We start from the raw sequence: 27,879 nt of genomic DNA, 5'->3' as shown, positions 1-27,879 counted from the left end.
CTGCAGGGGGTTGGACTAGATGACCCCAGAGATCCCTCCTGTGTTTCTATTCTATGATTCCAAGGTACTCCTCCGGGTAGTGAAAAGTGGAGCATTAAAAAACCAGCTCCTCTTCTTTTTTGGGGCGAGGAAGGGAAAGGTGCTTGTAAGCCGCTTTTGGACTCCTTCAGGGCATAAGAACCAACTCCTCTTCTCCAATTCCTGGCATCTTTCCTGCAGCCTTTCCCCTTCCTCGCCACGCAGGCTTCAACCTGACAGGCAGAAATGCAAGAGGTGTGGCTTTCTGTCTGCTCTGGTCCCTTTTTTAATCCACAATAAAGCAAGCCTGCTTTAGCGCGCACACACACACACACACACTGTCCCCGCTGCTTTTGTTTTGCCTCTGCAGACTTCTTCGGGGTGGAAGAGATCCTGCCAGAAGCCTTTTTGCCTTTTGCCTGGAACTGGCTGCCCTTTTTCCCTGCAGCCTGCCAGGCGGAAAACTGGCCACTTCCCTAGGCGGGCATTGTCCAGCCTCGGGCCAGCCTCGATCCCTCCCTTAAACCCCACCTAGCTGGCTCCCCCCCACACCCCTAAAGCTCATACCTTGAATAAAAAATGGGTGGTCTTAAAGGTACCCCTGGACTCTAAATGTATTTGGTGAATACACTGAACCATTTCACAGTCGCTACAAGGAAACGAAATAGGAACTTCAAGCCAGGAAGATATCTCCACCCAGACTAGATGCAGGTTTTCTTGGCTGCTTTCACAAGTCCCTAATAGCGGGTTTAAAAAGAAGTTAATAATATAATCTAATATAGAATCATATAGAGTTGGAAGGGATCTCCAGGGTCATCTAGTCCAACCCCCTGCACAATGCAGGAAATTCACAACGACCTGCTTACCCACAGTGACCCCAATTCCATGCCCAGTATCCCTGGCCAGTTTGGCCTGGAAGAAATTCGCCTCTTAACCCCAAAGAGGCGATCGGCATTCCCCTGGGCCTGCAAGAAAGGGCCACAAGAGCCAAGCTCCGACACAGCCCCTTCTGCCCACCCACTCACCCTCTGCCCAAGTTCACAGAATCAGCATTTCTGTCAGGGGGTTATGGGGCCTCTGCTTGAAAACTTCCAAAGATGGAGAACCCACCACCTCCCGAGGAAGCCTGTTCCACTGCTCTGTCAGGAACTTCTGGATTATTGGATTTGTCAAAAATGGCTAGAATGACAGCATTGTTTAAGGACAGAAACTTAGAAACATATAAAAGTCAATTGAGATTATTGGGGGAACATATATTAACTTGGATCGGGAATCCTCAGTTGGGATTTAAACAGGAGATTCAAGATTTGTTTATATGTATTTGTCTCAACATGCGAAAATTATACCATATGTTGTGTAAAGTGGGACTGGAAGTTTCAACCTGTTAAATTGGAAGACTACGAGATTTATATTAACTTGGAAATGTGTTACTAATAAAATTACTTATAAAGTTAAAAAACAAAAAAACACAATTTCTGGATGTTTAGCCGAAGATTCTTTTGGATTAATTTCAACCCACTGGCTCTAGTCTGAACCTCTGTGGGTAACAGAATGTAATTCATCATTTAATTTGGAAGATGAAATTGTTATCAACTGTTAATAATGTAACTTTATCGCGCACAGATGCCTGTTACCCACCCTGAGCCATCTGGGAAGGGTGGGTTATAAAAATATTATCATTATATTCTACTACGACAACTGCTATTACTATATCGCGCCCATGAGCTACAAGCCAAGGAAGAAAAAGTGTCCTTTCTCCCTATTTCCCTGTAGAGCCGCAGTTTTCCTTGGCTGCTTTCACAAGCCCCTCACAGAGGAGGTCTAATAAGTTAATACTACAATAAGTGAATAATGCAGGGGTCGTGGGGGCGGGGAGGACCTCCGGCCGAGGCGCCCTTTCTGCCTCCCGCCCTTCCCGCCCGGACTACAACGCCCATGATCCCCTGCCGCCCGCGCCAACGGGCAGGGCCTCCCGGGCCTTGTAGTCCGCGGCGCTCCCTCCGGGGGTTAAGGCCATAGAGGGCCGCGGATTCGCCCAGAGAGGCCGCGAAACTTGACGCCCCGGCGGGAGGGAGGGGGGGTGGCGGCGCGGCGCGAGCCCGGATCCGGAGTTGCGATTCTCTTTCTTTTTTCCTCCGCGCATTTGCATCGCTGGCCTCGCAGCAGGAGGAGGAGCAGGAGGAGCCGCGCGCAAGAGGCCGCGCGCCCACACGCCGGAGGGGGAGGAGGAGGAGGAGGATGCCGGGCAGGTGAGCGGGAGCGCGCGCCCCCCTCCCCAAAAGTCGCCGGAGAAGTCGGGATCGGAGGGGGGGGGGCTTGGGGCTTAGGGCAGACCCCCCTCCCGCCCCCCCCCACCCCCGGGCCCGGCTGCACGAGGAGGGGTCCGCCCCCTCCCTCCCCCCCTCCCCGGCCCGGCCAGGACAAAAGGCGAAGGAGCCCCGGCGAAGGGCATGGCCACCGGGGGAGCCGCTCCTTTGTCTCGCCTCGCCGGACCCCGCGGGCCGCCCCGTCCGGGCAAGGGGGCGGAAGGGGGGACGGGGGGAGGCGCGGCTCCAGGAAGGGGGGGGGCAAGTGGGGCAAATGCTCCCCCCCCCCCGCCGCACACTTTCTTCCAAGAACGCCGCTCCGGCAGAGGGTTGGGCCGCTTCACGCCGCGATCCGGTGGCAAAGTGGGTTGGAAGCGGCGCGCCGCGTATTAATAGCCCGCGCCAGCTTCACCCTCCTCCTCCTCCTCGCCGTCGTCGGCTTTAGTTTTGTATTCCGTCGCGGCCCCCCTTCCGTGATGGTTCAGGGCGGGTCACAAGCGGGGTGGAGAGACGGAGACAAATGGGTTGGTCTGAAGGAGCACAATGGAGTCAGGGTCCAGCCGGGCACCTTGAAGAGCAGCAAAGATTTGTCCAGGGTGCGAGCTTTCGAGGGCAAGAAGTCTTCCTCAGACTATGATCTTCTTACATGACAAGGAATATATAGTCTGAGGGAGAGGGCTTGCCCTCGAAAGCTCTCGCCCTGTCATGGAAGGAGATCCTAGTCTGAGGGAGAGGGCTTGCCCTCGAAAGCTCACGCCCTGTCATGTAAGGAGATCGTAGTCTGAGGGAGAGGGCTTGCCCTCGAAAGCTCACGCCCTGCCATGTGAGAAGATCGTAGTCTGAGGGAGAGGGCTTTCCCTCGAAAGCTCACGCCCTGTCATGTAAGGAGATCCTAGTCTGAGGGAGAGGGCTTGCCCTCGAAAGCTCACGCCCTGTCATGTAAGGAGATCCTAGTCTGAGGGAGAGGGCTTGCCCTCGAAAGCTCACGCCCTGTCATGTAAGGAGATCGTAGTCTGAGGGAGAGGGCTTGCCCTCGAAAGCTCACGCCCTGTCATGTAAGGAGATCCTAGTCTGAGGGAGAGGGCTTGCCCTCGAAAGCTCACGCCCTGTCATGTAAGGAGATCCTAGTCTGAGGGAGAGGGCTTGCCCTCGAAAGCTCACGCCCTGCCATGTGAGAAGATCGTAGTCTGAGGGAGAGGGCTTTCCCTCTAAAGCTCACGCCCTGCCATGTGAGAAGATCATAGTCTGAGGGAGAGGGCTTGCCCTCGAAAGCTCACGCCCTGTCATGTAAGGAGATCCTAGTCTGAGGGAGAGGGCTTGCCCTCGAAAGCTCACGCCCTGCCATGTGAGAAGATCGTAGTCTGAGGGAGAGGGCTTGCCCTCGAAAGCTCACACCCTGTCGTGTAAGGAGATCCTAGTCTGAGGGAGAGGGCTTGCCCTCGAAAGCTCACGCCCTGCCATGTGAGAAGATCATAGTCTGAGGGAGAGGGCTTGCCCTCGAAAGCTCACACCCTGTCGTGTAAGGAGATCCTAGTCTGAGGGAGAGGGCTTGCCCTCGAAAGCTCACGCCCTGTCGTGTAAGGAGATCCTAGTCTGAGGGAGAGGGCTTGCCCTCGAAAGCTCACGCCCTGTCGTGTAAGGAGATCCTAGTCTGAGGGAGAGGGCTTGCCCTCGAAAGCTCACACCCTGTCGTGTAAGGAGATCCTAGTCTGAGGGAGAGGGCTTGCCCTCGAAAGCTCACGCCCTGCCATGTGAGAAGATCATAGTCTGAGGGAGAGGGCTTGCCCTCGAAAGCTCACACCCTGTCGTGTAAGGAGATCCTAGTCTGAGGGAGAGGGCTTGCCCTCGAAAGCTCACGCCCTGTCGTGTAAGGAGATCCTAGTCTGAGGGAGAGGGCTTGCCCTCGAAAGCTCACGCCTGTCATGTAAGGAGATCCTAGTCTGAGGGAGAGGGCTTGCCCTCGAAAGCTCACGCCCTGCCATGTGAGAAGATCGTAGTCTGAGGGAGAGGGTTTGCCCTCGAAAGCTCTCGCCCTGTCATGTGAGAAGATCGTAGTCTGAGGGAGAGGGCTTTCCCTCTAAAGCTCACGCCCTGCCATGTGAGAAGATCGTAGTCTGAGGGAGAGGGCTTTCCCTCGAAAGCTCTCGCCCTGCCATGTGAGAAGATCGTAGTCTGAGGGAGAGGGCTTGCCCTCGAAAGCTCTCGCCCTGTCATGTAAGGAGATCCTAGTCTGAGGGAGAGGGCTTGCCCTCGAAAGCTCACGCCCTGTCATGTAAGGAGATCCTAGTCTGAGGGAGAGGGCTTGCCCTCGAAAGCTCACGCCCTGCCATGTGAGAAGATCATAGTCTGAGGGAGAGGGCTTGCCCTCGAAAGCTCACGCCCTGTCATGTAAGGAGATCCTAGTCTGAGGGAGAGGGCTTGCCCTCGAAAGCTCACGCCCTGCCATGTGAGAAGATCGTAGTCTAAGGGAGAGGGCTTGCCCTCGAAAGCTCTCGCCCTGTCATGTAAGAAGATCGTAGTCTGAGGGAGAGGGCTTGCCCTCGAAAGCTCACGCCCTGTCATGTAAGAAGATCGTAGTCTGAGGGAGAGGGCTTGCCCTCGAAAGCTCTCGCCCTGTCATGTAAGAAGATCGTAGTCTGAGGGAGAGGGCTTGCACTCGAAAGCTCTCACCCTGTCATGTAAGAAGATCAGAGTCTGAGGTAGAGGGCTTGCCCTCGAAAGCTCTCACCCTGTCATGTAAGAAGATCAGAGTCTGAGGTAGAGGGCTTGTACTCGAAAGCTCATGCCCTGCCATGTAACAAGTCTGTGGAAGAGGGCTTGCACTCGAAAGCTCACGCCCTGTTATGTAAGAAGATCAGAGTCTGAGGTAGAGGGCTTGCACTCGAAAGCTCACGCCAGAGGGCTTGTACTCGAAAGCTCATGCCCTGCTATGTAACAAGATCATAGTCTGAGGGAGAGGGCTTGCACTCGAAAGCTCACGCCCTGTCATGTAACAAGATCATAGTCTGAGGAAGAGGGCTTGCACTCGAAAGCTCATGCCCTGAATAAATCTTTGTTGGTCTTAAAGGTGCCACTGGACTCTGATTTTATGGGGTTAAAAGGTTATTTGCAAAACAGTATACAGAATAGGGGTGTCACAGACTTCTTGCTGTGGGAAAGGGTCGCAGGCCAGAGGAGAGGGAGATTCCGCCCTCGCCCTCTGCCTGATGTGCTGATTTTCTGCATGCAGGGAAGAAGAAGAAGAAGAGCTGGTTTTTATCCCCCGCTTTTCACTGCCTGAAGGAGTCTCAAAATGGCTTACAGTCGCCTTTCCCCCCCCTCCTTGCAACAGACACCCTGTGAGGTTGATGGGACTGAGAGAGTTCTTGGAGAACTCGGAGAGAAATTTTTCCCCTGGTATCTAGCCGGGACTGTTCTCAGTGTAGCTTAAACCCATGACTCTGGGTCCTTTCCTCTGCTGCCAACATGAGCCTCCTCCAAGTGATAGCCTTTCAGTCACTTAAACAGAGCCGTCCTGTCCCCTCTCCACCTCCTCTTCTCCAGGCTGGACATTCCCAAATCCCTCAGCCTTTCCTCCTAGGGCTTGGTCCCCAGGCCCCCGATCATCTTCATCACTCTCCTCTGTTCCCTCTCAATTTTGCCCACGTCCTTTTTGAAGCGAGGCCTCCAGAACTGCACACCGAGCTCCAGGTACGGCCTGACACTTAAGTGGTACCTTCAGCAGGTCAGCGGGACACTTCACCTTGAAACAAAATGTTTAAAATTCCACTACAACCGTTTCTGTAATTCAGACCTCCCCCTCCCCTGAGCTGAATTCTGCACACTGAATGATTTACATGCCTACAGTGCGTTTGCCTGGTTTATCCTGAAGTTTCCAGCCTCTCTGCAAGAGTTTGCGAGGCACAACTAATGCCCTCACAAGCCCCTCTTTGCCTCAGCAAGGGCTAGAAACTTGGTTTGTGAAACAGGCAAGCGGGAGTGCTTCAGGCTGCGCTGATGTGCAGCGCTGGGACCTGGGGGAGGTTGTCCCACCACGGGGAACGCATCTGCCTCAAAATGCCCGGCACAAGTTAGCACAGATGGCACATAAGTAACGTTTCCCAAGCGTAGACGGATGTTCTTAGACGCGAGGCCCTCCTACGCCACGCTTGAGCTCTCCCTGGCCAGGATTTCTTCTCTTGGCTGGCCTCTCTTGTGAGATATACTTAATGCCCCAGGCGTTGACAGGGTTCGGCAGGTTGATTTCGAGCCAGGTGCTTGCGGGCATAGGAACACATGCACATGCAGCCTACCCCGGATAATGAGAGTTATTGTATGACTAAAACAGAAGGGAAGGCCCTGCCACAAGCAGAAAAGTCAACGAGGAGAGAGAAAAGTTTCAGATGGGGGCTGTTCCTAGGGATTGGTGCATTTTGGGAGGCGCGCATACCGGCTTTCTGCTTTCGAGGCGGCCTGGAAATCAGAATTGGGGCACAAAATTGGCTTAAGACGTGCGGGAAATTCCTTGGATGATGCACAGCATACTCGGAACCCCTTCTTTTGGAAAGGGGGGAGCTGTAGAAATGCTCTCCTTTCATACTGCGGGTAGGGGGGCCCTGTGGGCACCAAAGGGCAGCTTTCTGAGCCCCCCCTCAAAGCCCTTAATCCATGTTGAGGTGCCCCGTTTTAGGGAAGAGATTTAGGAGAGCTCCGTTTTCAGAGTTTCCTAGGGCAGGGATCGTCAACCTGTGGTCCTCCAGATGTTCATGGACTACAATTCCCATGAGCCCCTGCCAGCATTTGCTCAGGCAGAGTCGCCTGAAACTCAGCCCCTCCAAGATGGAGGTCCTGTGGCTGGGCAGAAGAGGGCAGGATCAGGAAGCACGCCTCCCATGCCTGAATGGTGTACAATTAACATCTACACCAGTGGTCAGGAACTTGAGAGTGACTTTTGATGCCTCCTTGTCTATGGAGGCTCAAGTCACGAAAATAGCCCAGACGGCTTTTTTTCATCTTCGCCAGGCCCGGCTACTAGCGCCCTACCTGTCCTCGGAACACCTAGCCACTGTGATCCATGCAACGGTCACTTCCAGACTAGACTACTGTAACTCGCTCTACGCAGGCCTACCCTTGACTCTGATCCGGAAGTCACAGCTGGTACAAAATGCAGCAGCTAGGGTCCTCACTAGGACACCTTGGAGGGCCCGTATTCAGCCGGTACTCCATCATCTTCATTGGTTACCAGTCTGTTTCCGGGTCAAGTTTAAGGTGTTGGTATTAACCTTTAAGGCCATACGCGGCTTGGGTCCTACTTACCTGCGGGACCGTTTGGTTGCTTATGCCCCCCGCAGGGCTCTCCGCTCTGCGGGTATGAATCTACTGACTGTCCCGGGCCCCTGGGACGTTCGCCTGGCCTCGACCAGGGCCAGGGCCTTTTTGGTCCTGGCCCCAACCTGGTGGAATGAGCTCCCGGAGGAGCTAAGGGCCCTGTCGGAATTACCATCCTTCTGCAGGGCCTGTAAGACGGAGCTCTTCCGCCAGGCGTATGGTTGAGGCCAGGGCAGAGCCCAGGTTCCATCCCTAATCCATCGGCCAGCCTTTCTCTCCTCTCTCTCTTACAAGATTAACGTCCAACTTCTCTCTGAACAAGCGGGGAAAGTGGGGAAAATTAGAGAATAGAATGCCATCTTTTTATTGTAATAATGGGGTATTTATGGGATTTTATGTGATTTTACTTTGATTTTATATTGTATTGTTAACCGCCGTGAGACCTTTTGGCGAACGGAGGTCTATAAATCCAATAATAAATAAACAAACAAATAAATAAATAAATGTCCCGCTTGGTCAAAGACACATCAGTCCCACCACGATAAATACCAGAAGACTGCTTTTCCAAGGAGGGCTTTCATGTGTTTGACAGCGGTCCTGTTCTGTTTATCATTTCTGGGCTATGTTTTGGTGGTGGAAACTGCTGACAGTTCACAGATGACTTGCAGTGCCTCTGGAGGGTTTTTAAGGCAAGAGACGCTGAGAGGTGGTTTGGCGTCATGGTTGAGAGCCTAGGCCTCTGATCTGGAGAAGCGGGTTTGATTCCCCGACTCCTCCTCCGCATGCAGCCAGCTGGGTGGCCTTGGGCTAGTCTCAGTTCTCTCTGAGCTCTCTCAGCCTCACCTACCTCACAGGGTGTTTGTTGTGGGGAGAGGAAGGGAAGGCGATTGGAAGCCGCTTTGAGACTTATGAGGCCTATTGGGTGACCTTGGGCCAGTCTCAGTTCTCTCTGAGCTCTCTCAGCCCCACCTACTTCACAGGGTGTGTCTTGTGGGGAGAGGAAGGGAAGGCGATGGTAAACCACTTTGTGAAAAGCAGGGTATTAAAACCAACTCTTCTTCTTTGAAGAAACCCCCAAGGAGAGCCAGGTTTGCTTACTCGGAGGTTTTTTTAATAAAGCTACAAAGCTTACAGAAAATGTAGGTTAAGCTTCCATTAGCTGGGCCTGGAGTTCTCACACACACAATGTCGCTTGCCAGAATACGAGGCCACATGAAAATCTAAAACTTGCCCCCTAAATGCTCCCCGTCAAATTATCATTAATTAAGTCGTCCCCAACACTTGGATTTGCACCTCGCGTCCTGGGGGAGGGGGGGGAAACAACGCAGGCTTCAGAGTTTATTATTTAAATATATATATTATTTATCATGTGGCATGCGTGTATAAGATAGAATGATAGTGCAAGCGATTAGTTTATAACTTTTAAACAGATTAATTTTTTAGGATTTTATGAATTTTTACTGCATGGGTTTTTTTGCTCTGTTGTAAGCCACTCTGAGACCTTTTTTGGAGATTGGTGGCCTAAAAGCCCAATTATTTATTTACTTACCTACTTACTTATTTATTCTTTATATATGTATATACTGCCGTTCTCAAATGTCTTGCAACGGTTTACAAAATCAATAATAAGAATAAATTCATTAGAATAATAGTCATAGTAACAATGATAAATATAGCCAGGAGAGCTGCATCCTCTAGCTTGACGCCCGCTCTTATACTGATCTCTCATTCACTCTCTTCAGGTAGAAGACCCTGCCAGCGATAACTGACTTTCCGCTTGTCTGGAAGTCCCCCCTCCACGCTGACTGCAGAGACTCCTCTTTCGACCCTCTGAAGCAGGCCCTGCTGTGAACGGAAGTGCAGGTGGCCAGTGGCCGTCCAGCGCCGTCCCCGAATTCTCTTGCATTTGCAAAGGCAGACCCGGCGGGAAGGCCTGCGGCAAGCTCGTCCCCCCCCCCCCAAATGACTGCCAAGCGTGGGGCCGGCCAAGGAGCTATCGAGCAGATGGCCCGGCGGGGAATGAAAATGGAGGAGGAGGAGGAGGAGGAGGAACCGGAGGCCCCGGAACCAGAGGGGAAATGGCGGAAGAAGGGGGGAGAAGGCTCTCGTGGTCTCCGGGAAAAAGACAGCGGGTTGCCCAGGGGAAAATCGGGTCACCACAAGGTGCTACTAAGTGGAACTCGTTCCAGCCGTTCCGGATGGAAAAACCCACGTCCAGAGAGGTCCGCTGAGTGGAGAGACAAGCAGGGGTCCTCGCCCTCCAGTGAGGGGCCCACGGTCACCCGCCACTGGCCAAAGGGCGGACGGGCTGCCCGTCGCCCTCCCCCAGCCCTCGGGGAAGACGTAGCCGAGGCTCACAACAGCCTGGACTCGGGGGAGATCGGTGAGTCCGGGACGGTGAAAGTGAAGGAAGAAATCTTGGGAGATGACTCGGCCAGCATGGAGATGAAACGGCAGCGCTTCCGGCAGTTCCGCTACCAGGAGGCGGAAGGTCCCCGCGAGGTGTGCAGCCAGCTGTGGTACCTCTGCCACCGGTGGCTGAAGCCGGAGAGGCACACCAAGGAGCAGATCCTGGAGCTGCTGATCCTGGAGCAGTTCTTGGCCATCCTGCCCCTGGACATCCAGAGCTGGGTGAGGGAACACGAGCCGGAGAGCTGTTCGCAGGCGGCCACACTGGCGGAGGAGTTCCTGCAGATGCAGCAAGAGGCTGAAAGGAGGGAGCAGCAGGTGAGAGCTGGCCGGCCAACCCAGTTCTTCCAATCCATTTTGCTGTCAGCTCTTTAATTCACGTGAGCCCTGTGGCAGCGAGGAGTGAATATTCTGCTGCCCCTCCTCCGAGTCATTTTTTGACAGGGCCTTCTTGAGGAGTCCGTTCCCTAGGTGTGTGGGGCCTCACCTTAGAAGGCCCTGCTGTCTGCCCAGGCAAGTCTTCCATGTTGAGCTGGCGAAACGTGAAGCATTGATATGTGGTGGAGGCAGGGTTGCCAACTCTAGGCCTGGAGACTGGGGGTGGAGCCAAGAGTGGGTGGGATATAGGGCAGGGAGTGATCTCAGTGGGGCATAATGCTATGGAGTCCCCTTCCAAATCAGCTATTCTCCAGGAGAACAGATCTCTTTAGTCTCAACCAGGGTTTCGTGATGGCCCTGAAAGGGTAGGAATGGGTAGGAGTTAATTAATTTTTAATATATTTTAAAAATTTGTTAAAGATCTATTGGGTGATATGACCATCTACGGTCATGTTGACCTGCCACCCCTTCCCAAAATGGCCACTGATGGGCCTGGAGGGGGTGGGGAGTGGTGGGGCCCCGGGTGGGCATGTACACAGCTGGGCTTCCCAACCATATTCTGCACCATTGCGCCACTTTTGGGGTTTTGTGAAGCCCGAAGAATGTTTGAGAGGTTTCTCAATGAAGAAAGGCTGGTCTACAGGTGAGCCATCATTCCAGGAATTCCCCAGATCCCACCTGGGGGCCGGCATCCCTAGCTGGACTGTGTGTTGAAAGGCAGGATGTGTTGCAGACCAAATTAGATTCAGCAGTGCTGATTTGAAGTTGTTGCTACAGCTTTTTGGGAAGGAGGAAGGGAAAGTTGTTGGTCTTGTCTGTCCATGACTCCATTAATTATAGCTTGATTGGTTGACTGCACTCTCCCCACAAGTGGTCTCCGGGCAGTTTACCACAGCAATCATTAAGAAAAAGAAGAAGAAGAAGAAGAAGAAGAGTTGGTTCTTATATGCCGCTTTTACCCAAAGGAGGCTCAAAGCGGCTTACAGTCGACTTCCCTTCCTCTCCCCACAACAGACACCCTGTGAGGGAGGGGAGGCTGAGAGAGCCCTGAGATTACTGAAGAAGAAGAAGAAGAGTTGGTTCTTAGATGCCGCTTTTCTCTACCCAAAGGAGTCTCTAAGCGGCTTCCATTTGCCTTCCCTTTCCTCTCCCCACAACAGACACCCTGTGGGGTGGGTGAGGCTGAGAGAGCCCTGATATCACTGCTTGGTCAGAACAGCTTGATCAGTGCCGTGTCGTGCATGTGGGGGAGTGCAGAATCGAACCCGGCATGCCAGATTAGAAGTCTGCACTCCTAACCACCACACCAAACTGTCTCTCTCGCAGGACAGCTGGCTGCGGCAACAGGAATAGCACACGGAGCACACACTCCCGCACCTCCGGGGGCCCTGCGCAGTGCTTTCCCCCATGGATCAGGCCTGTAGCCTCCCTTTTCCCTCTGTAAGGACACCCGAAGTGGCACCCCTTTCCACTGGGGGTGGCCTCTGTCCCCAGCTCGGCTGCTCCTGCCCCAATTGTACTCTGCCGGGGCCCCAGGAATCCGTAAAGCACTCCGGAATGGGAAAGGTTAAAAAGCAAACTGACCTCCTGCCTGGGTGAGGCTAAGTCGTTAGGGAAATGAGCTATTCATACAGGTCCTAATCAAGGTCAGGCGGATTTCATGGGGGGATTAAAGTCAGCCTGGCAGGCGGTGGAGGTGGGGGGGGGGAACGGCGGCAAATGTCCCCTAAGCGCCTTTCCGTACTGGCCTCTGTTGTACGGGATGCAGTGGAAGAATGCTCTTCTCCCTGCGGGCTTCCTTTGGAGGAGAGGTCATGCAAAATAGGAATGCCAAAAAAAATAGGGTTTTTCTTTGCAGAGATGGCTGGGAAGGCCGGAGAAGCCTCACGTAAGAAAGAATGGCAGAGCTGTGTGAGCTTGGCCGTTTTAAATTGTAAATGAGCAACGACTTTACCGTGCCTGTGCACAAACTAAAAGAATATTCAAGTGACAAATGGGAGTCGTCCCTCAAACCTAAAGCAAAAGCAGACAGAATGCAGCAGGCTGCATTCTGGAAATATGAAGAAAGCGCCAAACAAAAAGCCCTGCTGTGGAAAGAGCGTCGCAGACCCCAAAAAATCCAATAAGTAAAAGAAGAGCTGTTTATGGTTCCCTGCTTTTTACTACCTGAAGAAGTCTCAAAGCAGCTTATAATTGCCTGCCCTCCTCTCCCCACCACAGACACCCTGTGAGGTAGGTGAGGCTGAGAGAGCTCTGAGAGAACTGGGACCGGCCCAAGGTCACCCAGTGAGCCTTGTGAAAGCAGCTTACAATCACCTTCTTCCTCTCCCCACAACAGACGCCCTGTGAGGTAGGTGAGGCTGAGAGAGCTCTGAGAGAACTGGGACTGGTCCAAAGTCACCCAGTTGGCTGCATGTTGAGGAGGAGGAGGGGGGAACCAAACCCGGCTCTCTAGATTGCCACTCTTAACCGTGACACCACGCTTGCTCTGTAAGCAGGTCTGTGCTGCAGAAATCGTCTCCAGTGTGCTGCAGCTCTGAGGGAGAGATTCAAGTGGGCCGCTGCACAACCAAGTAGCACAACCAAAACGTTGGAGGAAAATCTGGGGAATCTGGGACTTCTCAGTTTAGAAAAGGGATGGCTGAGGGGGGTGGGGGGCACGAGAGAGGTTTATAAAATTCTGCAAGGGGTAAAGACATTAACCAAAGGCATTTTCTCCCTCTCCAAAAATACTAGAATTAGAGGGCATCCCATGAAGCTGATGGGCCAGGAGGTTCAGGGGGAAGTGCTGCTTCACACAACATGCGGGGACTCTCCCCCAGAGGATTTTGTGGCAGCCACAGGAATAAACAGCTTGAAAAGGGGATTAGATGAGCCCATTACACACCTCTCTCAGCCCCTCTACAGAGCAGTAAGCCTTTAATCTTGACTTCATGTTCTGGGCCCACCTAACGGACCATTCTTTTTCCTCCGGTCTATTTATTCTGCAACTACAATTTTATTGGCTGGCTGGCTGGAGTCACTGAAGCAGTAGGTGCAAACTTAAATGGACTCTGGGGAATGGTAGAGGACAGGAAGGCCTGGAGGATCATTGTCCATGGGGTCGCGATGGGTCGGACACAACTTCGCACATAACAACAATTTTAAAAGCTGCACTTTTCTAAACCAGAACGGGATGTCCCTTGCAGTGGTTGGGCGATTTGCAGCAGGTCTGTAAAGCTTAAGGTAAAGGTGTCCCCTGTGCAAGCACCGAGTCATGTCTGACCCTTGGGGTGACGCCCTCTAGCATTTTCATGGCAGACTCAATACGGGGTGGTTTGCCATTGCCTTCCCCAATAAGCTGTAAAGCTTAGCTGCCATTTTAACATTAGGCTTCCAGAGTCTGCCAAAACGGTTTTCCATGCATTACTGCAGCCCCCCCCCCCCCCAATTATCACTTCAGCTATTAAATTCAAATTGGTAGCCTATTAAATTCAAATTGTTGGTCTGAAGTAGCACAATAAAATCAGGGTCCAGTGGCACCTTTAAGACCAACAAAGATTTATTCAAGGCGTGAGCTTTCGAGTGCAAGCACTCTTCCTCCGACTAAGAACTTCCAACATGACTCACTCGACTTATTCAATGCACACCTTGAATAAATCTTTGTTGGTCTTAAAGGTGCCCCTAGACTCTGATTTTATTGTTCAGCTGTTAAGTACTTCTGGTTCACTGTAGGGTTGGCGGAGTTGAATCGCAAAGGCGAAACCTTGGGCAGTAAGCAAAGTTGGGCGATGAGCTTCTTTTGGCCCTGTGCTGTAGGGGAATGCCAAACAAGGCCCCCCTCCCCTGCCCTCGCTTTCTCTGGCCCTATAATTCTACTTGGACAGTGAAATCCTATGTAAAGCTAAAATGCCAAGCAATTTACCACCATGCAAAGCTTTGGGTTTTTTCCCAGACAGTCCCAAATGACACGAATACGCGGGGTGGGGGTGGTGAGGAAAACAGCAGGGGCCTATGTACAATCTCCAAAGTGATAATTAAATGTTATAATAATTATTATTTTTATATCCTGCCCTTCCCTATTCAGGGCGGGTGACATCGGATTTCAAACAGTAAATACAAAATAAATTGCATGTGCAACAAACCATCAATTATAAATCTGAATGTAAGTTTTAAGATTGTTTTTAAAACCACCTGCTCTTCCAAATTAAAACCGCTAGAGAGAGCAGGGATGGGCAAAACTGTGACTCTCCAGATGTCTGCCGTTCCCATGCAAGGCTGTACACGATCAGGGCCGTGTACCTCAAGGATTGTCTGTTTGCCTGTTCCCCCCCCCTGTACCCCCTCTCTACCCATTCCAACAGTCTGGTGTTCCCCGGCCCCAAAGAAGTCCGCCTACAATCAACTAGAGCCAGAGCTTTTTCATCTGTGGCCCCAACCTACTGGGATGAGCTCCCTAATGAAATCAAGGCCCTTCCGGGACTGAAACACTTCCGTAGGGCCCGCAAAACAGAGCTCTTCCGCCGGGCTTTCAAATGGAGACCAGCAATGGGGACCTGCCTACAACCTGGTCCCTTTCTCCGCTCCCCCACATGCAGCCAGCTGAGTGACCTTGGGCTTGCCAGGGTGCTGATAAAACTGTTGTGACCGAGCAGGAATATCAGGGCTCTCTCAGCCTCACCCACCTCACAGGGTGTCTGTTGTGGGGAGAGGAAGGGGAAGGCGATTGTAAGCCACTTTGAGACTCCTCCAGGTAGAGGAAAGGATAAGCAGCTCTCCTCCTCCTCCTCCTCCTCCACCACCACCACCAAATAAAACGTGGCGCCTCTACATCTCGAGATTCCCATGAAAGCGGAGACAAACTGCCCCTCGCTTTGGGGCTCTTCCTTCCCTGGCTTTGTGTCTAACCCGCCTCCTTTCGGGATACTCTTATCCAGGTGCTCGGACTGTTTGAGATGGACAACGCAGACTCTCCGGAAGCCGAGCAGCCTCCGGCCGAGGCGCCACCAAAGCCCCTATTCCGGGAAACGAAGCAGGAAGCCGAGGAGGACGAGGCCAGGTCTTTGGGTAAGGCTTGGATTTTGCTTCTTCAGCAGTGCTGGGCTCTTGAAGGGAGCTTCGGATGGGGTTCCCCCTCTGGCTGCTGCCCGACCTTTAGGGGCCGGGCTCCCCCACGCGCAAAATAGCCCAGCGCCCAATTTGTGCACTAGGTTAGGATTTCCGTTTTGGTTCTAAAGCTCCCCCTTCCCCCCCTGATGTACCCGTCTAACTTGCTCTTGGGCCATTGTGCCCCGAAATATTTGCAGTCCGAAATGTTTGCAAGTAGTGAATGCACCAGCGGGGTTGCCAACATTATGTTGGGGGAAACCTGGAGTTTGGGGGCGGAGCCTGCAGAGTGCAGGGTCTGGATAGGGAAGGGGCTTCAGGAGGGTATAATGATGCAGAGTCCACCTTCTGAGTGGTCATTTTCTCCAGGAGAGCTGATCTCTGTTGCCTGGAGAGGAGCTGTAATGCCGGGGGATTCCCAGGTCCCTCCTGGAGGCTGGCGTCCCCGGGCCTTACATGTGGTAGGGTAAAATCTAGAAGATTTCAGGTTTGAAGCACTGCTCTGCTTTGAAAGCTCACTGGGTGACCTTGGGACACTTGCACTTTCAGGTCAGGGACACTGACCTACCTCGTAGGGTTGTTGTGACGGTAACATGGAGGGAGAGGATAACATGTGCTGCACCAGGGAGAAAGGTGTGGTGTGAATAAAGCAAATGCATAGAAAAATAATATGAAACAAGGAAGTTCTGGACAAAGTGGGAACATTTTTTGATGGGACAGAATGCCAAAAAGGGCATTGAAATGGACCCACTCATCTCTTTCCCCGAACTGCCAGTGTTTGGGGGATGTTTATCCCACCCCCCGAAATCTTGTGGCCGTCCATGGGGCGGTGTCATTGAAGTTGGTCAGAGGAGACCAGGCATCTCCACTGGGCACTGTGATCTTCAGGGAAGGGTTCCCTGTGTTGGCTTTGAGGCCTTGCTGCAGAGTGGCACCGTCCTTGCTCGGTGTGGGCTTAGTGGGGTGACACCCTGGCCTCGTGGGGAATTGAGCCCCCCCCCCCCCCCCCGTTCTCGGTAAATGGTAGAAATGAATGCCAGTCACCTGAGCTCGACAGCCACCAACATAAGGGGTTTTCTCGGCACAGGTGAGGCCCTGATTTGGTCCCTGTGCTGAGTGTAATCAGGATCTCTCCCCCTCCTTGATCCCACAGGGACCCTTGGGCAGGTGGAACCGCGGGCAGGAGCCCCCCTTCCCCTCTACCCCGAGGAGGGCAGCTCTGACGACGAGGGCCTATTGGACCTTGTCTATGCCGCCAACCTCGAGATCCACAGCAGGCGGCCACCCCGGCGGACCCGCCTCATCCGAATGCGTACCCACGAGCTCCAGGTGTCGGACGAGGAATGCCTGACCCGCTTCCGGCTGGACCGCCAGGCCATTCAGGATCTGTGCACGCTGCTGGCGCCGTACCTGGACGGGGCCTCCGCCAGCCGCAGGCATATCCCGACCCTCCAGAAGGTGCTGATAGCTCTGCAGGTTCTTGGGACCGGCTCCTTCCAGCGGATGACGGGCGACAACCTCCGGGTGTCCCAGTCCTCTGTCAGCCGCTGCCTGGACGCTTTCCTGGAGGCCATGCTCCGCCATGTGCACGAGCACATCACCTTCCCCACCACCGACTCCGAGCTCCGCCGCACCAGGGAAGCGTTCTTTGACATTGCCGGCTTCCCGAACGTCATCGGGATAGTGGACTGCACCCACGTGCCCATCATAGCCCCAGCAGACATGCCGGCACTCTACCGCAACTGCCACAACTTCCACAGCCTGAACGTGCAGGCCACCTGCGATGCGTCAGGGTGCTTTACCCACGTGTTGGCGAAGTTCCCCGGCAGCGTCCACGACGCCCGGATATTCCAGCTGTCCCAACTGCAGAGGCTCCTCGAGTCGTGGCCCGAAGGGAAGGGATGGCTTTTGGGTGAGTGTTGTGGGTTCGTGGGACGCCATTTTAAGGGGAGGCCACTGCTAGGGTTGTGCGGCCTGCCTCTGGCACCGGCAGGAGCTTGTTGGGGGCAAGGCTGGGAATGGAAGAGCTTCATCATGTGACACGGCAGGGTCAGTTCTGGGTGGGGGCCAGAAGTGATATCACATAACTGAGCAACACTCTAGGAATTTCTCCAGTCTCTATGATAAAGACCATAGAGATTGGGAGGATTCCTAGACAGTCACTTGATAGAGTGATGTTGCTTTCCCCTTGCCACTCCACTGAGCCCGGCAAGGCAACCTGAGCCAAAACAGAGATGGGTCCCCATGAGGCAGTTGTTCCAAGGACAGTTGTGATTTTAGGTACACATTGATGCTTACCGTGTCTCCTCTTCTCTACAGGTGACAGCGCCTACCCCTTGCGCCCTTTCCTCATGACTCCGCACCCCGATGAAGGCCCAGAACCTGTGGCGCGTTACAACGCCACGCACGAAACAACCCGGATGGTGGTGGAGAGGGCCTTTGGGCAACTCAAGATGAGGTTCCGCTGCCTCCACTCCACCGGGGGCCGGCTGATGCTCCGCCCGGAGAAGGTGGCCAAGGTGTTTGTGGTGTGCGCCATGCTGCACAACATGGCCCTCCGGCGCCAGCTGCCCATCATCAATGGGGGACAGGGGGTGGACACCGAAGTCCCCGTGCCTCCGTACTTGGAAACGGACGGCGTTGTGGAGCAGGATCCCCGTGGGGCGGAAGTTCGGGAGCAGATCATTAGCAACTATTTCTCGCAATAAATTCAACTTTTCGGTAGATAGATTACGGCTGGTCGTGTGTGTCATTGGCAAGTAGGGGAGGGGCGGGCGTGATGCACGGCCCACGCATGGTTGAGTTGTCCTAAGCACCTCTCTCCCACTCCATGCTCTGTGGACTTTTCTCCTTTCCTAAAAATTAAGCTTGCTTCCAACCTAAGTACAGAGTTTTGGATTCCACTGGATGCAGCTGCTGCCAATGCAGCGTTTTGGTTTCTTTTAAGTCTGCACAGCCAATCAAATCTGCGTTGGCCAACCAGGAGCCTTGGTGGCGAAAAGCTCCGCTTGTTCCCACCCAATTTCTAAAAGTGCTGATTCCGTGAACGTGGGGCAGATTGTGAATGTGTGGACAGAAGATACTGTGTCGGTGCTTGGCTCTTGTGGCCCTTTCTTGCATGCCCAAGGAAATGCCGAATGGCACTATGGGGTTGGGAGGCAAATTTCTTCCAGGCCAGACTGGCCAGGGATTCTAGTTGGGGGGGGGCATCATCTGGGCATGGAATTGGTGTCACTGTGGATGGGCAGATAGTTGTGAATTTCCTGCATGCTGCAGGGCATTGGACTAGACCAGGGGTAGTCAAACTGCGGCCCTCCAGATGTCCATGGACTACAATTCCCAGGAGCCCCTGCCAGCGAATGCTCCTGGGAATTGTAGTCTATGGACATCTGGAGGGCCACAGTTTGACTACCCCTGGACTAGACCATCCTGGAGGTCCCTCCCAACTCTATGATTCTATGAAAACACCTGGCAGGCATCAGGAACGGTTGGCAGATGTTATGGAACCCCCAGGCAGCACATGGGGAGCCTGGCGCCATGGGGTGCTGGTTAAGTGCCCCATTTCGCCCCACTTTCCTGGTGTGATAGTAATTTTGACCACATAGACGCTGCTGCCAATGTGGAGATTATTTTGACAATATTCGCTTTTGATGTTTGGTTTGAGGGGAATCCTTATGGACATGTAGAATTTCAGCCTTGCAGGGTGAAATTAATTGAACCGATGGGATTTGGAACAAGAGAGCATTATCGTGCGGGAGGTAGTCCGAAAAACAGCACTTGACAAAGCACACTCGGAGGGGGGGGGTGACACGGGCCATTCAGCTGGCACCCAGGGGAGTCACGTCTCGGGATTTTTTGACTGTTGTTACGTTGCGCTCTGCAGAGTCTTCCTCAGCGGTCTCCCGTCCAAGGACTGACTTTGCTGAGCTTCCAAGAAGTGCACGCTGCCTCCCCTCCGGAGACGCCCTTTACCTGAAAGGAACTCAGCTGCATACAGTTTGCTGGGAGCGAGGCTTTCCTCACCCGTGTGCACCCAGGCGGTCCCACTAGGAGTCCTTGGCCGAATCCAACACGAACGGCCCTATCGTTGCAGGTGGTGGAATCAGGCTGCCCTTTGCGTTCTGAGGCTTGTCGATGTTACTCCTCTCCTTCCTCAAAGAGGGTGGCAGTGGGAAGTGCCATCAGCTCACAGTCGACTTGAGGTGACCCCACAGGGCAATAATTCTCCACCTGAATTCCCCACACCACAGAAACGGGATGGGAGGGAAGAGCTGAATCTGTGCTTTATGGCCACAGAGATGAACGCTTCCTTGCTTTGTCCAGGCAAGGTACTGCACACTCAAAAATAAAACTTATTTAGATAATTTATTTTATTAGAGAGGCCGTGCACCCTCTCAACATGTGACTTCCGGGGACGTGGCATAACTTTCCGGGTTCCTTGAAGCCTGAAGAATATCTCCGGGGTTACTCCATGGTTGATAAAGGTTGGAAAAGGCTGCTGCAGAGTTTTACAAGGCATGAGGCACCCAGAGGTCATTTGTGACTGTCGGCTTCTGCATAGCACCCTGGGCTTCCTTGCCAGCCCCGCTTATTGTCACTACAGCCCAGTGAGGTGTGTTAGGTTTAGAGCAGGGGTAGTCAAACTGCGGCCCTCCAGATGTCCATGGACTACAATTCCCAGGAGCCCCTGCCAGCATTCGCTGGCAGGGGCTTCTGGGAATTGTAGTTCATGGACATCTGGAGGGCCGCAGTTTGACTACCCCTGGTTTAGAGAAAAGAAGCCAAAACCGCCCACAAAGCTTCACTGGGATTTGAAGCCAGGGTTTGCCAGTCTAATGACAGCACTGAACATTGTCTAGTGGGCCTGTAGGAATAGGCAAGAGCTGTAGCGTGCAGGATTCAACAGAATATGAAGGCTATTTTACAGGGGGCATTGGAGGAGAAGTGTAATTTGCACATTTAGATTAGGAGCATCCTGGTATTTTCCAAATCATATCCTCCAGTTGGCTCAGTTGGAGACGTCCTACTCCTTTGAGCTCACTTCTTCCCTGATTGCCTCCAGAACGCAGTCAGTTAGACTGTTGGGACTATCTCTTGCCTCTCTCAAAGCTGTTTCTATTCTCAATAAAGCTGTTTATTCTTCAAGCAGCTGCTACTCCCAACAGTGTCTTTCTTCCAGATCAATGGATGTTGGATTACAGCTGGAGAGGGGGGACAGTGGGTAGGATTGCTAAATGCCTGGAAGGAAAAAAAGTCCCCTTCAGCAGAGGTTTAATGGGATGTGATTTCTCTCCACAGCATGAAAAGTTTCTGTTGCCCTCTTCTACACATTAAGGGTTCTGTTCAAGGGACAAGGCATTATCAACCTGTGGTCCTCCAGATGTCCGTGGACTACAATTCCTTTGAGCCCCTGCCAGCAAACGCTGGCAGGGGCTCATGGGAATTGTAGTCCATGGACATCTGGAGGACCACAGGTTGACTACCCCTGGTTTAGGGTGTAATCTGCACGGGGCTTTCTACCCAATCCCAGGTCGAATAAATCCCTCCCGTCTACACTGAATTCGATTTTCATTTTGATTCTGAGCACTTTAAATTTTCCCTCTGCTACATGAATGATTGATCCAGAGTGTCCCTACCTTTCTCCTGTGATATCCAGATGTGGATATAACCCTTGATATTTGAAAAAATCGCCACCAGTAAGTGTGCAGATTTGTGCTTTTTTCAAATTCACTTCCTTTGCATTCCTATGTGTGGCTACTCCTAGGTGTGGAGTAAGAAATGGAACGACCTCAGGCCCTTAATAGACACGCTACACCTCTTCTCATAGAGCACATTGAAGGACTTGAGAGAAGCCATGTTGGATCAGGCCAAGGGACCGCCCAGTCCAGTTGTCCATCTAGCCCAACACTCTGTGTCACACAGTGGCCAAACCTCAGGAGCCATTGGGAGGTCCACCAGTGGGGCCAGAACACCAGAAGCCCTCCCACTGTTGCCTCCCAAAAACTAAGAAGCCTTCCCACTGTCCACCTCAAGCTCCAAGAACCCCCCACCGCGGTCCCTGCAGAGTGTCCCATCTATTCCTTGCAGCTAAGAGCCATTGTTGGACCTTGGCCCATAGTTTTCTCCAATCCCCTCTTGAAGCTGCCCGTGCTTGTAGTCACCAAGACTTCCAGCAGTAGGGAATTCCTCATGTCCATCCCTTACCTGAGAACCAGTTTGTTGTAGTGGTTAGGAATGCGGACTTCTAATCTGGCATGCCGGGTTCGATTCTGCGCTCCTCCACATGCATCCAGCTGGGTGACCTTGGGCTCCCTACAGCACTGATCAAGCTGTTCTGACCGAGCAGTGATATCAGGGCTCTCTCAGCCTCACCTCCCTCACAGGGTGTCTGTTGTGGGGAGAGGAATGGGAAGGCGACTATAAGCCGCTTTGAGCCTCCTTCGGGTAGGGAAAAGCGGCATATAAGAACCAACTCTTCTTCTTCTTCTTACCTAGCACCAGCTCTTAGGGCAACAGATTTGGGATGGACAGAACGCAATTCTCCTGGGGGTTAGCACATAGCATCAGTGGGCCTCTGTGTTTGGTTTACTGGGAATCCAGTGCGGCTTACATCGCTCTTCTTGCCTGTTTCATGCGCACAACAACCCTGCAAGGTAGGTTACTCTGAAAGAGGATGACTGGGCCAGCAACCTTCCCTGGCGTTCGGGATGAGAGTGGGAATTGGAACTCAGATTTCCCAGATCTTAGTCTTCCCCAACTGAAAGAAGGTCTATCTGTGGTTCTTCATATGTTAATGCCAGCAAGGATGAATTTTGCTAAACTTTGGAAGGACAAGAAACCACCGAATTTGAATATTAGGGGTGAGAGAGTTGAAAAAGAAAACAACCCTTATACATTGATTAAATTGACATTGTATCAGAAGAACAAAGTGATTTGAGAGTATTTGGGGACCCACTAGTTAAGAATGGAGAACACATTAAGGGCATTAAATATTGATGGTAATTGTCCAATTAGAGCTGGGTTGATTGTTAAATACATCTTTAGATCATTATTTTTGTAAATTTTTAAATCTTGAATCGCTCCCTGATTTGCTATTTGCCTGTAGATGGAATGTTGCTCTTAATTTTAATTTTAGAAAGGGAAAACACGGAGGGAGAAAACATGGTTCAAAAATGGCCTCTTTGAATTTTCCCTTATCATAGAGACTAGGGCAAATTCCTAGGGTCTCAACCAGAAGTGACATCATCCCTTCCTCAAACCCTACCTTCAAAATCTCTCACCGTTGGCCAAGGCATTACTATGAATCCCAAACGCTAGTCTGACTGGGTAGAAAGCACTTTCTTATGGGTTTGTCATGGTTCTTTTTTCTTTGCCACAGCAAATGACACGAGGGAAAGAGGGAACGAGGACGAGAAAGATCCGTCCCCAAGACCTGAAGGAAAAGGAGGGCCTGGGACACTGACTGGAAGAGGCTTACAGCAGAATTGTGAGCAGAGACAGATCTCGGAAAAGTTCCCAAGAAGCCACTCCACCATCCCTTTGGTGGACACAGATGCAGAATCTGCCCCCCAAAACTTCAGTGATAAGAAAAACACGGCGTCCAGAGAAACATCCAGCCAGAGGCCAGGCCAGAAGAGGCCCCAGCGTACTTGCCCCGAAGGGAAGCCACAGGCATCTTCAGACTGTGGTAAAACCTTTGGTGACAGACCCGGTCTCCTTGCGCACTTCGGAAGCCATGGGCAGGACAAACCGTTCAAGTGCCTGGAATGTGGGAAGAGCTTTAATAAGAAGTCACACCTGAATAACCACCAGACGATCCACACCGGAGACAAGCCCTTCAAGTGCTCGGAGTGCGGGAAGACCTTCCGGGTCAGCTCCTTCCTTACCCTTCACCAGAGAATCCACACGGGCGAGAAGCCGTACGTCTGCCTGGACTGCGGGAAGGCCTTCCGGGTCAAATCGAGCCTCAGTTCCCACGAGCGGACCCACACTGGCGAGAAACCGTACAAATGCTCCCATTGCGGGAGAAGCTTCAGTGTGAGGCCCAGCCTTGTCGCCCACGAAAGAATCCACACGGGGGAAAAGCCCTACGAATGTTTAGAGTGCGGCAAAAGCTTCCGGAGGAGCTCTGATCTCTTCATCCACCAGAGCAGACACACAGGGGAGAAGCCATACCAGTGTTCGGTCTGCGGGATAAGGTTCGGAGAGACATCGAAACTCATCACCCATTACAGGATCCACACAGGGGAGAAACCATACAAGTGCTTGGAATGTGGGAAGAGCTTCAGCCTCAGCTCCTATCTGAACAGTCACCAGAGGATCCACACGGGCGAGAGGCCCTACAAATGCTCCGAATGCGGGAAAACCTTCCGGGTGAGCTCGTGCTTCAGGAAGCACCAGAGAATCCACACGGGGGAGAAACCTTTCCAGTGCCCCGTCTGTGGGAAGAGCTTTGGGGTGAGCTCACGGCTCAATGCGCACATGAGAATCCACAGCGGAGAGAAACCGCACAAGTGTTCGGTCTGCGGGAAAGCGTTCGGGACGAGATCAAACCTTAGCAGGCATCAGAGAATCCATAGCGGGGAGAAACCGGACGGATGTTTGGCCTGAAATCTCCGGGGGAACGTCAGCCTCAGAGAAAGATTCCAAACCAGAGAGAAGCCAAACAGGTGCCTGGACTGTGAGAAGAGCTTTTGCCAGAGGTTCAGTCTGGTTATGCTCCAGCGAGTCCACCCTTGAGAGAAGCCCTATGGATGCTCCATGGATGGCAAGTGCTTCAATCAAAGCTCCAACCTCTGCTGTCTCCAGATGTGTGGGAGAAAGCAGGTAGAACAACTCAACACTTCCCAATTCAACTGTCCTAAGAGATCATTGCTCTGTGCTCTCAAGGAGATGCTGAAATCTGAGCACTTCCTTGCCTGCTCTATTTTCAACAACTTTCATAAAGCCATCAAAGTACATCCATTGGCCGTGGCTTGGTGGTAGATCATCTGCTTGGCATTCAGAAGGTTCCAAGTTCAATCCCTGCTGTCTCCCGTGGAAAAGGCGAGGAAGACCAAGGGCCTAACTCAGGGCTTTCCTGCATACTCAACTTACTCCTGATTTTCTTGGCTGTGGATCCACAAGCCGTGGAATGGGCTCGGGCACAAGTTCTCCCACACGTCTGCCCTCCCTCTGCATTTGGACAGTTGTGGGTTCATTTCACTTTGTTCTGCATGCACAGGTGCTGTCAACATCATCATACGCACACCTGAAATATTTATATACCAATACAATGATAGGTCAGACAGATTCTCTGAACTGCCAATTTCCTTTAAAAAAAGCCTCTAGCCCTTATCTTGTGAAGGAATAAGGGAAAAGGCATCTCTCTGCAAGGGAAAAGGCTATACAAAGGGGTGGCCCAACTGACGGCCTTCAAGCAGCGGCTGGACAGATACTTCTCCTGGATGTTTTAGGCTGATATTGAGCAGGGAGCGAGACTAGGTGGTGTATATGGCCACTTCCAGTTCTAGGTTTCTATTATTTGTTGTGGGAAACACTCAGTAAATGGTAAGTTCATTCATGAGGGGGCCATGGTTTAGTGGCAGAGCATCTGCTTGGCATGCAGAAGGTCCCAGGATTGAGCCCTGACTCCAGTTAAAACTATCAAGTAGATGACAGGGAAGATCTCCGCTTGAGAGACTGCAGGCCCATTGCCAATTTGAGTGGACAGCACAGAGCTTGATAGACAGAGGGACGTCAAAAATCCCAAGGATCACTTCCAAAGACTTCTATTTTGAGTGTTCCTGTGCTTTTTATAGGTGTAGATACTGAAGGACAACTGTACAGATTTCTTGGATGTGAGAAGTTTGGTTCATCTGCTTCTCTACTAAGCAGATCCGAAGCCAGGCTCTTGGGTTGAGCCAGAAAAAAACAGCCCTCTAGTTTATAGCTACAGCTGGGGTTGACACTGGTCCTTTGAAGCTGCCAGTGAGGGACTGGGTGGGAGCAATCCAAGAATGAGGTGGAGTGCCATGATGTTCTGATGTCATTCGGAAGTGACATCAGACACGTCGGATGGTGACACGCCGCCTTTTGGACTAAACTATGATAAAATAGCCTTCAAATAATAGAGTTTTGCCCCCAAACCGGAATGTCCCTCCTCGATATCCCCGGATGACCTCAGCATGTCTTGCTGTTCTTCTGGGTTCAGGGGAGTTGCGTTCAGGGGAGCCAAGGGGCATTTGGAAAGTAGGGGACCCCCTTCCCGGAGCCACCCGAACTATGGCATATTTCTCTCGTCTGTTTATATTAGGATAAGTCAGAATTTTAAGCAATTCGTAAATAGGGTCTAGAAACTGAATGCAGAGTGAAGCCTCCTGGGAAACTTAGATTTAATGCTCCCTTTAAAAAATAAATCGTCCTTTATCCTTTAACCTTTGACGTGTGTGCCGGTAACACCTGGTAAAAATTGCAGCATTTCTGAGTGCAGATGTGGACTTGGGGTGATGAAGCTGTCAAAGTGGAGTAGGAATGCATCCTGCACTAAAAGCGACACCAGAAAAATGGTGATTGACTGGAAAGTTTTTTGCAAACCTGTAACCTATAACCCACCCAGCCCCACTGCACAGTCCTGTTTAGCAAGGAATCTTTGCTTTTGTTTTTTAAGCCGACTTTGTAATTTCCTTGCTGACTGAATACTTCTTTTTGTCATCTGCCTTCCCACCGAGGAGAACGAAGCGAATTGTCATCCTTATCTAGGCTGGGGTCTAATGGAATTGGTGAGTGCAGCTACAAAATGGCCGCTGCAGGAGGCAGAGCCAGGCACAAAATGGCTGCCATGGGAAACAGAGGCATGTGCATAAAGACACACAGAGGAAGTGCAAGGGAGAAGAGGGGTGATTTTAAAAAGATCCTGGGAACGAGAGAGAGAGAGAGATCCCAATACCATAGTGGCAGCTGCTTCTGGAACATGGTTATTTTGATCTGCCTGAGAGCCAGTTTGGTGTAGTGGTTAGGAGTGCCGACTTCTAATCTGGCATGCCAGGTTCAATTCTGCGCTCCCCCACATGCATCCAGCTGGGTGACCTTGGGCTCGCCACGGCACTGATAAAACTGCTCTGAGCGGGCAGTGATATCAGAGCTCTCTCAGCCTCACCCACCCCACAGGGTGTCTGTTGTGGGGAGAGGAATGGGAAGGCGACTGTAAGCCGCTTTGAGCCTCCTTCGGGTAGGGAAAAGCGGCATATAAGAACCAACTCTTCTTCTTCTGCTCAACCAGCACTCTAGCGGCCATTAAGAAGCCTTGCTTGGCTTGAGGCCTACATGGCCCCACCCACTTAGTAGGAACATTTGGTGGGCCTAGGGTTGCCAGCTCTGGATTGGGAAATATATGGAGAATTTGGGGATAGAGCCAGGAGTGAGTGGGATTTGGGGCAGGGAGAGACCTCAGGGGAGTATAATGTTATGGAGTACCCCCTCCAAAGCAGCCCTTTTCTCCAGGGGAGCTGATCCCTGTCACCAGGAGATGAGATATAATTCTGGGGGATCCCAACGTTCAGCATGGGCCTGGCATCCCAAGGTGGGCACCGTGAAAGGTGCCAGCTGTCGTGCCCACTGGCACCACCTCGGGCACCCCTGACCTATGCAAATATTCTCAATCTTATTTATTTATTTATTATATTTATATACCGCCCTCCCTGGAGGCTCAGGGCAGTTTACATAAAACGTAGAAACGATACAAGAAACAAGATTCATTTACACAAATTGCATAATAACATATTCTTAACCTGGGGAACTGACTGCACAATTTTTTAAAACTCAGAGGACAAAGTCAAGCTTGTGGGCTTAGTGAAGGGTTGACAACTCTGGGTAGAGTTGAGGGTACAGCCTGAGGAGGATGGGCTATGGGGAGGGGAGGGACTTCGAGTCCACCCTTCCAAGGAGCCCTTTTCTCCTGGGAACCTGATCCCTTTTTGCCTGGAGATGAGCTATAATTCCAGGGGATCCCCAGGTCTGACCTGGAGGCTGGTATCCCTAGTTGAGCCCCTTTGAGATCAATCAAGTGAGTGATCTAACTTCCTCAGATCGTCCTAGGGATCATTGCTGTGCCAGGGATGGGTCAAGATAGAGCAGACAGCAAAAGATTAATCACATTTAATTAAGGTTAAGCACAGAGCTGGTCCCAGGATGGTGGCATTCCCTTTCACATGAGACTCTTCAGATTCCGAGGGTATCGTAAACCTGGGTAGCTCTGCCCCAAACAGACAAAGAAAGCTGGGAGAACTTCTGCAGAGCCTCTGGCCACCGATTCGGAAGGGCATAAATGTGCCAAATGAATCGATTTATCCCAGGTTTTTGCCCCCCCCCCAAGTGCTTGAAAATCGGTCTCAGTAAT

At 52.2% G+C, this 27,879-nt stretch overlaps 1 protein-coding gene across 3 annotated transcripts; it reads left to right on the top strand.

The window, feature by feature from the left end:
* The first annotated feature begins 1,979 nt into the window (after window positions 1-1,979).
* LOC143833982 (uncharacterized) lies at window positions 1,980-26,214 on the top strand. Of its 3 annotated transcripts, XM_077330410.1 has the most exons (5): window positions 2,036-2,267; window positions 9,374-10,358; window positions 15,335-15,464; window positions 16,657-17,415; window positions 17,823-18,233. In XM_077330410.1, the coding sequence occupies exons 2-5, from the start codon at window positions 9,594-9,596 to the stop codon at window positions 18,209-18,211; spliced, it is 2,043 nt and encodes a 680-aa protein (XP_077186525.1). In that variant the 5' UTR covers window positions 2,036-2,267; window positions 9,374-9,593; the 3' UTR covers window positions 18,212-18,233. The 3 variants fall into 3 exon arrangements, with proteins under 3 accessions (XP_077186522.1, XP_077186525.1, XP_077186524.1); XM_077330407.1 differs by lacking the exons at window positions 16,657-17,415; window positions 17,823-18,233 and adding an exon at window positions 22,882-26,214 and having other exon boundaries at window positions 1,980-2,267; XM_077330409.1 differs by lacking the exons at window positions 2,036-2,267; window positions 16,657-17,415; window positions 17,823-18,233 and adding exons at window positions 5,149-6,014; window positions 22,882-26,214.
* Window positions 26,215-27,879: the final 1,665 nt, after the last annotated feature.

This window comes from Paroedura picta, chromosome 3, assembly GCF_049243985.1.
Source record: "Paroedura picta isolate Pp20150507F chromosome 3, Ppicta_v3.0, whole genome shotgun sequence".
Taxonomy (NCBI): domain Eukaryota; kingdom Metazoa; phylum Chordata; class Lepidosauria; order Squamata; family Gekkonidae; genus Paroedura; species Paroedura picta.
Note: the sequence above shows the minus strand (reverse complement) of the source record. Positions and strands in the feature narration are given on the sequence as shown.